The 12,723-nt window shown below is 46.3% G+C and overlaps 1 protein-coding gene across 1 annotated transcript in view; it reads right to left on the bottom strand.

Annotated features, from left to right (window-relative positions):
• GNAI1 (G protein subunit alpha i1) overlaps positions 1–12,723 on the bottom strand; it is a 69,988-nt gene that overhangs the window by 16,874 nt on the left and 40,391 nt on the right. Inside the window, exon 5 of the mRNA XM_073328619.2 lies at positions 4,808–4,936. Within this exon, the coding sequence (XP_073184720.1) occupies positions 4,808–4,936 (129 nt within the window). The remainder of the gene's footprint in view (positions 1–4,807; positions 4,937–12,723) is intronic.

The following is a 12,723-nucleotide window of genomic DNA, read 5'->3' as shown; positions in this document are numbered from 1 at the left end:
CTGCCCTGGTCTCTCCCATTCGTTCGCAGCAGCAACGACTAGAGATCCTGGAGGGGGATGAGTGTATAGATACTCACCCCTTGGAGGATTACAAAGTACTTTCTTTCCACATACTTTGCTGTGAGCTGGAAGGCTGCGGGGGGTTGCCACAGAGCCCTCATAGATTGCAAGATGGCTTCATTTGAGGGCAGGGCCACTCTTGCCGGTCACAACAGTGCTAATATGTCCACCAGGGCAGGAGCTGACTCTGCGATCTCTACCTGTATGTCCAGGTTCTGGGCCACATGATGCAAAAGCTCTTGGTGAGCCTTATAATCATCTTGAATGGGTGCTATGGTCATCCCTGCCACTGCCTTATCCAGGGAAGACGACAATGAGGCTTGGACTGACACCAGGTCTTGCATGTCCTCTGTTGTTGGTGAGTCCCCCACAGGGTATACTGTGCTTCAGCCACCTCGGCACCCAGAACCGAACCCCTTTCTGAAGGGAATAGCAGGGGAGCTCTCACTTTTGGGGGCACTGAGTGAGAACCTTGGAATAGTTGAACCGTCCAAGGGGTCCACATCAGCCACAGGAGTGGCATTTGCCATTGGGTCGGTGGTCATGCTGATGGGATGAGCCCTTGTGCCATGGTTGTGGAATGCCCATAGTCGACTCAATGTGTGCTCCCTCAGGAGGCGTACAATTCAGCCTCTGACTTGGAGCTAGAGGACCCACTCCTGGGTGACTATGGCAGCACGGTGCCCATCAGTGCCAGGTAGCGGTGCTGCAATGTGAGCAGTCGAGCCCTGCGAGGAGGGACGTGATGGCAGGGTGTCGCGCCATCATTGCTGGCTTGCCCAGTACTAGCACTTGTCTCTGAGGCACTGGGTCCTGCGGTGCTAGGACTGTTCCTGGTAGTCCCTGACTAGGGGGAGATGGCAGTGCTGGGAGGGCAAGAAGGCTCCTCACCACCTCACTTGAAGACCCCTCTCTGGGGCCAGAGTCACTGGTACCGATTGTTCTGTAGAGAGTGCCCCAGCACCGGTCTCAGTCGCTCCATGGCCTTAAGGCTTTGTTGAGAACGCCCCCAGTCCGACTTATTCAGCTTCTTTTTAGGTACCAGTGATGGGGAGCAGTACTGCACAGCTGGTGCTGCCTTCTTACTAGCCAGAGAGGTATGTCAGTACCAGGTAGTAGAAGGTGACAGGGAACCCATACCATGCTGAGTCCTCTTAAAGAGGTCAGGGCACTCCCAACCGAGGAAGTACTCGCTGTCAAATTGGGCTGCCCTAACCCTCCCTCTTAAGTCACGAAGAACCTCCTCCCTGGCTTCCACTCAGAGAAAGGCTTGCATCTCCTGAGCCAGAAGTTGCTCATGAGAAGGAAAGCATGGGGGAGAGGGGTGGAAATAAACAGAAGCATATAACCCCTTTCCACAGAGTTCATCACAAAGTGGTCTGTGGTGATAAGAGACCATGCCATGTTAATGAGGGGCAAGTGGCCCGAAAACTAAAGAGGGACATGATCTAATGACATGGGAATTGGTATAATGCCCAAGGAATCCCATCGAAAGATCTGTTTGGCTGGCCCCGACCTGGGCAGCCCCCGTAGGGATAATGAGGCAGATGGGGGCAGCTGCCTACATCTAAAATCCGTTTCATTTCTTTTGCAGTGACGGAGTGATGTTTCTGGAGTGACGGAACTAAGAAACAGGTGGAGTGCTGGGGCCTGAAGTGTTTCCTCAAAGACCCAGGGACTTGAGGGTGGCTGTGGAGTCTTTCAGACCATGGAGCTTTGCATTTGTTTGCTCTGAGAAGTGCCAAGTGCCTTCAAACAGAAGGTCCTGAATGGACTGCTGGACCTCCACTGGCACTCCTGAAGAGTGGAGCCAAGAACATTTGCGCATGACCACCGCAGAAGCCACAGATCTAGTCGCCAAGTCTTTTGCGTCCAGGGCAACCTGCAGGGAAGTCCTTGCTACAGACTTACACTCTTCTACCAGAGCAGAGAACTCCTGCCTGGACTCCTGGGGAATTGAGTCCTTGAATTTTAACATTGAGTCCCAGACGTTAAAGTCACACCTCCCCAGCAACACCTGCTGGTTGGAACTGCGGAGCTGCAGACCCTATAGAATAAACACCTTTGTCCTGAAAAGGTCTAGTCTCTGAGTCTTTCACTTTGGGGGTTGTTGCTTGTTGCCCTTGTCTCTCTCTCTCGTTGGCCGCCGAGACCACCAGAGGCCTGAGAGAGGAATGGGAGTACAAATAATCATACCCTGGAGCGGGAACAAAATACTTCTTTTCAGCTCTGAGGTGGGAGGCAGGGAGGATGGGGTTTGCCACGGGGCTTTAAAACCGTCTCTGATGGCCTCACTGAAAGAAAGAGCCTCCTTCGATGGGGCTGCTGCGCTCAAAATATCAGCCAGGTTGTGGGAGGACCTCTAGCTATCTGCACTTTCAGTGCAAGATCCAAGGCCACTCTTTTCAACAGCTCCTGGTGAGCTTTGAAGTCATCGTGGGGAGGTGACACGCTCACCCGACACTACCTCATCCAGGGAGGATGATGAGGACGCCTGCACTGGCAGGTGGTCCTCCTCTTCTCCTTCTGCACCGATCCAATCCTGAGGGTCTAGGTTCTGAGGATCGGTACTAAACTTGGTATCAGAGTCCAGATTGGGTGTTTCTCGATGGGATGGAAATGCTTTCTCTCTCAGACCACCGAGCATGAGCGCCTGGAATCAGGGGAAAATCCCCTGGGTTCGAAAATGGCCATTGCATCTGCATAGGCCAGTGCCCACTGTGCCAAGGACTTCGGGGTAGCCCTACATCTGGATCCACAACCTGATAAGCTGACTGGGGTGGTACTGGGAACAGTTCCTTGGCTGGGAATACAATTCCACTCTGAGTCAAATGACTAGCCTTCCTTCAGGGCCCACAGAGGGGCAGTACTATTTGGTGCCTGGGAACGGTGCTGAGGCGAGGAGACCTGCGCTGATACCAGCAGGGACGGTTTCCCTCTTGATGGTACCAAACGGGAGCTTGGGGCAACTTGCTGCCTTCTGCTCACTGGCACCAACGTTGCCAATTCTTGTACTGCCAGCGACAGTGGTACCGAAAGTACCAACAAGTCCCTGGCTGCAACAAATGCCTCCGGGGTTGACAGCAACACGACTCTGCTGGTGCCACAATGTCCCTCTGGTGCAGAAGGTTGATCCGGGACTGGACTCAACAGAGAGGACTGGCCAGACTTAAGTCACACTCCACTGTGCTCCCCGTGGTTGGCTCTCTTCAGAGTCGGGGAACACCCCCTCTCAGCCACCTGCTTATGTTTTTTCTTCAGCATCGGCGATGGGAAATGGTGTCGAGAGACTCCCACAGTGGGAGAAGCACTCCACACCAACACCGAAATACTCAGTGCTGAGTCGACTAGCTCGTCTCCAATGAGGGTCAGCACACCGCCTCCACCAAGATCTTTTGGCCACAGCATCACACTGGGAGCTCATGTTCAGCTGATTATCCATCACCAGCAACAAATCTTTTTCAGAGAGTCTCTGCTTTCCAGGTAAGAGTCCTCCATCCTGTAATTGAGGCCTTTATTCTGTGTTTACATTCAACCACATTAAAATGCATATTGTTTGCTTGTGCCCAGTTTACCAAATGATTCCAATTGCTCTGAGTGACGTGTCTTCTTCATTATTTAACACTCCTCCTATTTTTGTGTCATCTGCAAGCTTCATCAGTTATGAGTTTATGTTTTCTTCCAGGTCATTGATAAAAATGGTAAATAGTGTAGGAACAAGAACCGATTCCTGTAGGACCCCATTAGAGAGACCCACTCGAGGCAATTCCCCATTTACAACTACAGTTTGAGACCTATCAGTTAGCCCATTTTAAATCCATTTAATATGTGCCATGTTAATTTGACATTGCTCTAGTTTTTAAATCAAAATATAGCGCGGTACCAAATTAAACACTTCACAAAGCCTAAGCATATTACATCAACACTATTCCTTTCATCAACCAAACTTATAATCGCATCGAAAAATAAAGATCTATTTTCCATAAACCCATGTTGATTTACATACTACACAGACAGTACATGTAACTCTTCCCCGGTATCCCTTTCATGCATTTGCTTGCTGAGAGAAGTAGAAGAGATTCCAAAATGTTTAGTTGCAAAACACCTAATGCACAGAGAGATAACATCTCTTAATAAGACTTGATGCAGAAACGTCTGCTCCTTAGAAGTTTCCTGAACTCTCTTTACAAAGTCTCATTTTTTCTTCATGAAGAAAAAAAACAGATTTGCAAAATTAGTCAGTAAACAAAGCATCATGTTGCAAACTGGGATAGAAATCAGCATTTAGATGTACTATAAAAGATATTTTGGTGGTTTCACTTCACAAATAGTGAATGTTCATAGTCCGTCAGCTCTTCAACTGATTTTCAAGTAGAAGAAAAGCTGATTTTTCAATCACTAGTTCTTCAACATTACACAAAAAGGATTATTTGAAAGAAGTTTATATATGCACATTATTCATGTAAACATGTAAGTTTACATGGGAATTAAATAGGCTTTTCTGGTGCTACATTTTCAATGCTAAATATGCCTCCAAGTAGTTTATGTTATTTCATTGTATTTGGTCTCTCACTATGAAAGTCATTCCCCCAAGCCCTTCCCTCCGCGTGGACACCCCATCTTCTCTGAAAATAGTTCCAAATGCCAAGAAATAAGTTGTGATAAAAGTAAGTCACAGTTGTTAACGAATATTTAAAACTTTGAATAAAACATATCACAGGGTTATGTGTACAGCTTGAATACTCACTTAAAATGAAGATCTTTGAAAGTAAAATGAGTTTCCACTATTCCTGTAGTTTTCACTCTAGTCCTGAGAACATCCTGCTGAGTCGGGATGTAACTGGTTTGTGCTATCCTGTCCAGATCATTCAAGTAACTAAAGATAAAATAAACCGCTTTTAATTATTTTAAAAAAGATAAGAGATTTGCACAGATAACTTTTATAACAGATAAAATATCTAACATATCTAAAAATCCTCACAACTATTCAGCACACTCAGTTTAGCTTTCATCATAGACATACGCACGGACAGTATTCTTTGGAGTAAAACAGAGAACCTGCACACTACATTTAAGTCTTACAGGTTATTTACTTCTTTCCTGGATATCTGGCTGGTGAATCTTGCCCATATGCTCAGGGTTTAGCTGATCGCCATATTTGGGGTTTGGAAGGAATTTTCTTCCAGGGCAGATTGGAAGAGGCCCTGGAGGTTTTTCGCCTTCCTCTGTAGCATGGGGCACGGGTCACTTGCTGGAGGATTCTCTGCTCCTTGAAGTCTTTAAACCATGGTTTGCGGACTTCAATAGCTCAGACATAGGTGAGAGGTTTATCGCAGGAGTAGGTGGGTGAGATTCTGTGGCCTGCGTTGTGCAGGAGGTCAGACTAGATGATCATGATGGTCCCTTCTGACCTTAATATCTATGAATCTATGAATTTACAAGTTTAAAAATAGAATTTTAAAAAAGTTTGGCAAGCCTTTGCTAGTTAAAAAAATGCATACTGGAAAATATTATTCTAGAAAGAAGAAAATTTAAGCAATTCATTCCATCTTAAATAATTCTTCCTTCTAAGTCTCAGAACGCATATGTGGTTTTCTTCCAATTGGTGCAAGCAATTATAAAGTAGGAAAACATGTAAATAGATAATACATTTCATTATCTTTACACCTGTCTACAGAATTAAAATATTTTAATATGCTGTCCCTTAATGGGAAATAATAAATGTGTGAAGAATGTTCCAGCCAAAATACTGAATCAACAGATGTTCATGTGACTTAATGCTCTGTGATTCTGTTTATTGACTAGGTGGCTAGTTTGGCGCACTGTACCACAGTAACTTTCTTTCTAGTCAGATAGTCTTGAAAATAAAGCCTTGTGTTTTACTTTGTGAAATTCTTGAGATGCATGCCATCAATTCAGTGCTTTTAATATAGTACATATGGGATTTTTATTCACATTCACTTTGAAAAGGAACAGAAAAAAGGAACGGCTGCCTATATGATCAGAAATTATCAACTTCAGGGATATAATTAGGGGTGTTAAGTAAACTGTGCTGTCATTATGAAATTGCAGGAAAGAGAAGAGGAAGTTACTTACCTGTAACTGGAGGTTCTTCGAGATGTGTGCTCCCTATATGTATTCCACTGAGGGTTATGTACATGCGCCAGAGCTTTTCAAAGTAATATTGCTTGGTGGTCCGCACAGGCACCTTTGTATTGCCTTGTGGTTTCGCTCGATTGTGTTCCACTGAGGGTGATTGACAAGAGGGTGCAAGGAAGATGGTGGAACCATAGAACAGAGGTCCACTGCACCGAATGAGGCATCTGGCACCAAATGCACATACTAGAGCATAGTGAGAGGAAAAGGTGTGTACTGAACTCCACGTGGCTGCTACATATACCTGCAAGGGATCTATCATACATCATGGCTGTGGTTGATGCCTGTGCTCTCGTGGAATGGGCTTGTATGCCATCTGGTGGGGAGTTCCCTGACAATTGATAGCAACAGTTAATGCACCCTGAGACCCACAGAGATTTTCTGGGTGGAAATGGCATGTCGTCCTTTAATTCTCTCAGCTATGTAGACAAATGGGAATGGCTTCATCCTTTGTAGGTAAAAGGCCAGGGCCCTACACACATGGAGGGAATGAAGTCACTGTTGCTCATTAGAGGCATGTGGTTTTGGAAAGGGGGTAGGCGGAGTTTGGGTTGGTTGAGATGGAATTGGGAAACCACTTTTGGCAGAAACTTGGGATGCAGTCACAGTGAGACCTTGTCCTTATCTAATGTGGTGAAAGCAGGGTTTGCCAGCACGGCTCCCAGTTCACCAACCCTCCTCGCTGAGGTAATGCCAACAAGGAACATGACCTTTGTGGAGAGGAGAGAGAAAGAGAGCGAGGGCAGGAGGCCAGCGGTTCAAAGGAGAGTTCATTAAAGAGGTAAAGACTAGGTTGAGATCCAATCAGGGAGTGATAGGCTGAATTAGCAGATATTTACATAAAAGGCCCTTCCAGAATCGCACGGTCTAGGGGTGGGTAAAAATCAAATACCCTTCTACTGGAGGGTGGAAAGCACTAATGGTGACTGCATGCACTCTGACAGAGCTGAGATCGAGTCCTGAGGTTTTCAGGTAGAGGAAATAGTCAAAGCATAGGGATGTCCACAGCTTTGGGGGTAAGATCTTGCTGTTGGGCCCTGGAGGTGAAGCATGTCCATTTGGCCTAGCAGGATTGCCTTGTGGAGTCCTTCTGGCTATTGGAGAAGAGGTCTTGCACTGCCAATGAGCATTCTTGTGCTAATGGAGGTGTCCATTCAAAATCTATGCTGTCAAGTGTAGCTTCCGTGGATCTGGATGCCTGAGTCTGCCATTGTGTTGCCAGCAGTTCAGGAAATGTCTGGAGTTGGAGTGGAGGTTGTTTCGACATGTGGAGAAAAAGAAGGAACCAGAACTGACGACACCAGAATGGAGAGATCAGAATGGCTGTCCTGCTGGAGTTTATGGAGGACGCGGGGGAGGGAGGGGTCATAGTTTGTCCGGTCTGATCAGTCGACGACCGTAGCGTTGCTCAGTGAGCGAGCACAGGGTCCTTTCCTAGAGGAATACTGGGTGCACTTGGTGTTGGTGTGTTATGCAAAAAGATCTCTGATTTGTGTGCCCCAGCGACCAAGGTTGTCTGTGATTATCGTTTTGTGCAACTCCCATTTGTGGTCGGTTGCAAAGGTCTTGCTGAGAGAATCTATGATCACATTCTGGGTACCAGGCAGGTAGGCTGCTGACAAAAGGATATGATGTGCAATGCACCATTCCCAGAGGAATTGCCTTCATACACAGCGCTGGGGACCTTGTGCCACTTTGTTTATGTAGTATACTGTTGTGGTGTTGTCTGACATGACGAGGATGTGGCAATAACAGATAACTGGTAAGAACACGTGACATGCTTTGTGTACTGCTCAAAGTTTGAGTATGTTTATGTACATTCTGGACTCTCGCATGGATCCAGGTGCCTTGTGATCTCCAATGTAAGTGCCCCAGCCCAGCGGTTCTCAACCAGGGATACACGTACCTCTGGGGGTATGCAGAGGTCTTACAGGGGGTACATCAACTCCTCTAGGTATTTGCCTATTTTTACAACAGGCTACATAGAAAGCACTAGCGAAGTCAGTACAAACTAAAATTTCATACAATGACTTGTTTATACTGCTCTATATACAAAACACTGAAATGTAAGTACAATATTTATATTCCAGTAGATTTATTTTATAATTATATGGTAAAAATGAGAAAGTAAGCAATTTTTCAGTAACAGTGTGCTGCCACACTTGTATTTTTATGTCTGACTTTGCAAGCAAGTAGTTTTTAAGTGAGGTGAAACCTGGGGTACATAAGACAAATCAGACTCCTGAAAAGGATACAGTAGTCTGGAAAGGTTGAGACACTCTACCCCAGCCTGTGAGCAACGCGCCCATTATGAATATCACAGTTGGCAAGGATGGGAGGAAGGCATCCCGGAGCAGACTTGTAGCGAGTCTGTCCACCACCGAAGAGAAGAGATGACATTGGGTGGAACATTAAATAGGGTGTGCATAGATTGGTGCATAGGAGAATAGATTCTTTGCAGCCATAGCTGTAGACAGTGAAGATGCAGGCGGGTGAAGGGTGTGATGTATGTGCACACCGCCATGTGCCCTAGAATGGAAAGGCAGGTCTTGGCAGAGACCAGGCCGTTGAAGGTTATCAGGACTATTTGGTTCAGTAGGCTCTGGAATCTGTCCTGTGGTATATAAGCTCGTGCAGAGATCACATCAATGTGAGATCCTACGAATTGCAGGGACTAAGGGTGGCACAAAGTTGATTTTTCGACGTTGATGCTCTCTCTTAGGGAGGAGAGAAGTAGAAGAAGCTGGGACATCAATGCTTGAGCTTCCTCTTTGGACCACACTGCCAAAAGACAGTTATCCAGGTTGGGGAAGACAAGGATTCCCTGACATCATAGGTGAGAAGCTACAACAGAGAAAACCTTTGTAAAAACTTGTGGGGCAGCAGCAAATCTGCATGGGTCCCTGTATTGGAAGTGTCGATGCCCCACTTTGAACCTTAGGAACCTTCTGTAGGTCATATGTATGTTGAGAGCCACATGCCTTTTTCCAGCGAGGGAATGATGGCCACAAGTGTGACCATATGGAATTTCGACTTGCAAATCGAATGGTCTCCATCCCGCTATCTTCTTAGTTACCAGGAAATAGTTGGAATAGAACCCTGTGCCACAAAAGGCTGCCGAGACTGGCTCTCCTGCTCCTCTCTGCAGGAGGAAGTCCATCTGTAGGGTAAGAATACTGTCATGAAAGGGATCTCTGGGGCGGGAGGGGGATGTGGAGGAGGCCTCATCATAAACTCTGTGCTGTAGTCATGTTGAATGATGTCCAAGACCCACTTGCCCATTGTTATATAACTCTCAAGCTGGTAGAAAGAGTTTGAGATGACCCTCGAAAGGGGTGGAGGGTAAGAGCACTGGTGTGCAGAGTGACTGATGGCTCTCCAGGCGCACTAAAAGACCACTTTTGTGATGACAGTGTGTTGTGCAGAGGTCTGCATTACTGGAACAGGCAGACATGCTTGGAGTACCTTAGGGCAGTTCTGATGAGGTTCGTATGTCCACTGGTGGCAGAAGTGTGGAGTTCTATATTGTTGCGCTGATGGTGGGCGATAAAATTTTCTCTTTGGTTCCAGTGTATATATGCCCAAGGATCATAAGGTGACACTAGAGCAGTGGTGGGCCACCTGCGGCCCGTGGACTGCATACGGCCCATCAGTATAATCTGACTGCGGGCCGCGAGACATTTTGCTGACATTGATTGTCCGCGGGCACGGCCCCCCACAGCTCACAGTGGCTGCAGTTCACCATTCCGAGACAATGGGAGCTGCAAGAAGTGGTGGCCCGTCCCACCAGGCCACACGTTGCCCACCACTGCCCTAGAGTCTTTTAGTCAGTGTAAGGAATCATCAGTTTTCTGATAAAAGAGGTGTGATTCATTGAAGGAAAGGTCCTCAATAGTGTTTAGCACCTCTCTAGGGAAACCTAAGGATTGTAACCAGGATTCCTTCCTCATGACAATTCCAGTCACCAATACATGCAAGGATGTGTCCGCTGAACCAACTGCAGCCTGAAGTATGGACTTGGTGACAAACTTGTCTTCCTGTACAATTGCTTGGAATCAAGTACAATCCTGATGAGGTAACTTATCTGCAAATTCCTCCATCCAGTCATAGTTTATAAAGCCATTCTTGGCCATCAGTGCCAAGTAGTTAGAGATCTGGAACTGCAGTATAGTTGAGGAGAAGACCGTTCGACCCATGAGGTCAGGTCTCTTACCCTCCCTGTCTGCCGTGATGGAGTGTGAGTATTGTTGTTTGGTCTGCTCCAATACAGCCTGTATTACCAAGAAGTTACGTGGAGGGTGTGAAAATAAAAGTTCTGGTTGGGGGTGGGGGAGAAGAGGTGTAGTACCTTTTTGCAGCTCCCTTTGGGGTTGGTGCACAAGTGTCCAGGATGTGCCACACAGTGTGTGCTGGTTGAAGAACAGCATCGATTGGTAAGACCACCCTTACCAGTACCAATGTGTGCAGAATGTCTAGTAACCAGTGCTGACAGTCCCATACCTCTTCCAGTTGAATCTCAAAGACAATGGCTATCTCCATAGGAGTTCTTGAAACTGACGATAGTCATCTGGTGGAGAGGAAGGTGTTGATGACACAGCTGCGCCTGGAGATGACAAAAGGAATCTCTTCCGATCCGCCAGTACCGTTGGAGCTGGCCTGATCGGTGCCTCATCTAACCTCATTTCTGAACCTCTGCCGGACAAGGTGGGACGGTGAAACAGGGGAGTTCTCCTGAGCCAAATGAGACTATTCTGGAGGCATATAATGGGGCCATGAGCTCCAATATGGCCAACCCGGTTGATCCTGCTGCTGTTATACTTGTGCCCAAGGAGACAGATACCAGCTTCTTGGGTAAGGCAAAGGGGTAAACTGCCATGGAGCTGTTGGAACCCTCTGGTAGTTGTGTTTCCTGAATGGAAGCAGCAGACCATGCTGAACATCCAGATTGTCAGATTCAGGAGTCGTAGTCTTGCATGAATGCCAGTGTCAATAGAACAGGATGTGTTAGAGGGGTACGGCTAGCAGGTGGTAGATGTAACGCATAAGATGGAGCCCTCTGCAGAGGTGAGTGCATCAAAACACGTGGTGACCTCGCTCCCTCCAGGGTGAACAGTTCTTGAGGGCTGAGAGTGCTTCCGAGTTTCCCCAGAGTCAATAGTATCTGGTCCATTGATGGGACCAGAACCAGTAAAAGCATCTGGGACGCCACTGACAAAAGCAGGAGGGGTATGCAAATCTGGCGCTGGGACCGGCAGATCCGGCAAGTGGTGCAGCCTTTTATCAGTCAGGTGAAACCACAAGGCAATACAAGGGCACATACGCGGACCACTGAGCAAAACCACTCTGAAAAGCTTTGGCTTAGGGCACATGTGGAATATAATAGGGACCATCACTCGAAAAGGAATGACTACTTCCCCAATAAAGCTAGTTACCTAAAATACTGAAGGCATAGAGACTTTGAGGGATCTTATTAAAAGTAGGAAAATGACCCACGAAAGTGACTTTCCAGTTCTTTTTGTCATGGATGTGCTTTCTTCAGACTTATTTGCTACCTTAAGTTCATCCTGTTTGTCCCTATTCTCGATGACTTGAAGACTCTAGAAAGTTCAAGCTGTCCTCCAGGTTCAGAGCAGATAAAAGCAGGCTGGAGATATGTACAGCAGTGTTTTTCAACAACTGATCCGTAGACCAATGCCGGTCCCCAAGATCTCCCTGACACAGTTTAGGAAGGCAGCAAGCCAGTCCCTGGTATCAAAAAGTTTGAGAAATACTGATCTATAGTATCTCAATGCACTAACAGCATCATGTTTTAGTTCATTATATATGGATTTGAATCGGTCATTTTGTTATATTTTTTAAATTTAAACCAATCATTTAGCCTGTTGTCAAGGTTCCTTCCCCACTCTGAACTCTAGGGTACAGATGTGGGGACCTGCATAAAAGACCTCCTAAGCTTATTTTTACCAGCTTAGATTAAAAACTTCCCCAAGGTATAAACTTTGCCTTGTCCTTGAAACGTATATTGCCACCACCAAGCGTGTTAAACAAAGAACAGGGAAAGAGCCCACTTGGAGACGTCTTCCCGCAAAATAAACCCCCAAGCCCTACACCCCCTTTCCTGGGGAAGGCTTGATAAAAATCCTCACCAATTTGTACAGGTGAACACAGACCCAAATCCTTGGATCTTAAGGACAATGAAAAATCAATCAGGTTCTGAAAAGAAGAATTTTTAATTAAAGAAAAGATAAAAGAATCACCTCTGTAAAATCAGGATGGTAAATACCTTACAGGGTAATCAGAGTCAAAACATAGAGAATCCCTCTAGGCAAAACCCTAAGTTACAAAGAGACACAAAAACAGGAATATACATTCCATTCAGCACAGCGTATTTTACCAGCCATTAAACAAAAGGAAATCTAACACATTTCTAGCTAGATTACTTACTAACTTAACGGAAGTTTCTAAGGCTGCATTCCTGATCTGTTCCCGGCAAAAGCATCACAGACA

Source organism: Lepidochelys kempii, chromosome 1 (assembly GCF_965140285.1).
Source record: "Lepidochelys kempii isolate rLepKem1 chromosome 1, rLepKem1.hap1, whole genome shotgun sequence".
In the NCBI taxonomy this organism is placed as follows: domain Eukaryota; kingdom Metazoa; phylum Chordata; order Testudines; family Cheloniidae; genus Lepidochelys; species Lepidochelys kempii.
This window is presented reverse-complemented; position numbering and strand designations above follow the sequence as displayed.